This window comes from Sinocyclocheilus grahami, unplaced genomic scaffold (genome assembly GCF_001515645.1).
Source record: "Sinocyclocheilus grahami isolate Dianchi unplaced genomic scaffold, SAMN03320097.WGS_v1.1 scaffold173.1, whole genome shotgun sequence".
In the NCBI taxonomy this organism is placed as follows: domain Eukaryota; kingdom Metazoa; phylum Chordata; class Actinopteri; order Cypriniformes; family Cyprinidae; genus Sinocyclocheilus; species Sinocyclocheilus grahami.
Window position 1 is genome coordinate 1,364,000 of NW_015505352.1, and position 976 is coordinate 1,364,975.

The window sequence follows — 976 nt, forward strand, 5'->3', positions numbered from 1 at the left end:
ATCCTTCTAGCAGAAACAGCAGAGTTAAGCAATCTTCTTGCAAATATCAGCTCTCGGAAAATAACTTCTAGTATCACAAAAATAGAAGACAAATTTAGCAAACATCCTTGCATATAAAATATTTTTGCAGAGAATAAGTTTCCAACATCCTGTCCAAACATCACTTAAATTTAAAAATTAATAAATGTTTATCTGTCAAATGAAGGAAATATATTACATCAATGGAATATGAGTACAACTAGAATTATGAATATAAATGCATAATACTTACTGAGTAGGCTATATGAGTAACAATACAGTAATATGAATATAGTGTAATAAAACCATAAAAGAATAAGTCATAATGAATATACTATGAAAAATAAGGAAACATAACCATATTGGAAATTCTGATACACCAGTTGTTGTTATTTACTGAATTCTCATTTTCATTATAGATACAACCCCTGGGTCAGGCCCTGATTTCTCTCAAGCATCTTTCGACCTGTCCAGCTTCATTGGAGGAATCATCCTAGTGTTGGTGCTGCAGGCTGGGGCTTTTTTTGCCATGCGGTTCCTCAAAACGAAAGACAGCTCTTATGAAACTATGTGAGTAATAATCATTTATTAACTGAATGTGAGCTTTTTCTTGATGAATTTCGTCCTTACATTTTTAATGCAGTATGTAGGAACAAGGACATTTACAGGCAGAGGGATTCATTCTGTATGTGTTGATCATTAACTGTGTAACTGTTTTGCCACCTTCTCTTACAGTGATCAACCTCAGTGAGAAAATGAGTCATGAATGGGAGAGAAAATTATGGAACAAAACATAAAGAAAAGCAGATGCTCAAAGGAAGTCTGTAGCTTTGGTTAAATCACCATTTCTTGAATGACAAAAACTATTTTTGTGTGTACAGAAGAGAGAAATGTGAACAGAGAATGATATAGACATGTGGTATGACAAATATACTAGGGAATTATTCACATTGGAGTG

General features: G+C 33.2%; 1 protein-coding gene across 1 annotated transcript in view; it reads left to right on the forward strand.

Moving 5' to 3' along the window:
* Nucleotides 1–769, forward strand: part of LOC107593581 (CD164 sialomucin-like 2 protein) — a 5,752-nt gene extending 4,983 nt beyond the window's left edge. The window contains exons 3-4 of the mRNA XM_016283359.1: nt 438–588; nt 754–769. Of these exons, the coding sequence (XP_016138845.1) occupies nt 438–588; nt 754–769 (167 nt within the window). The remainder of the gene's footprint in view (nt 1–437; nt 589–753) is intronic.
* Nucleotides 770–976: the final 207 nt, after the last annotated feature.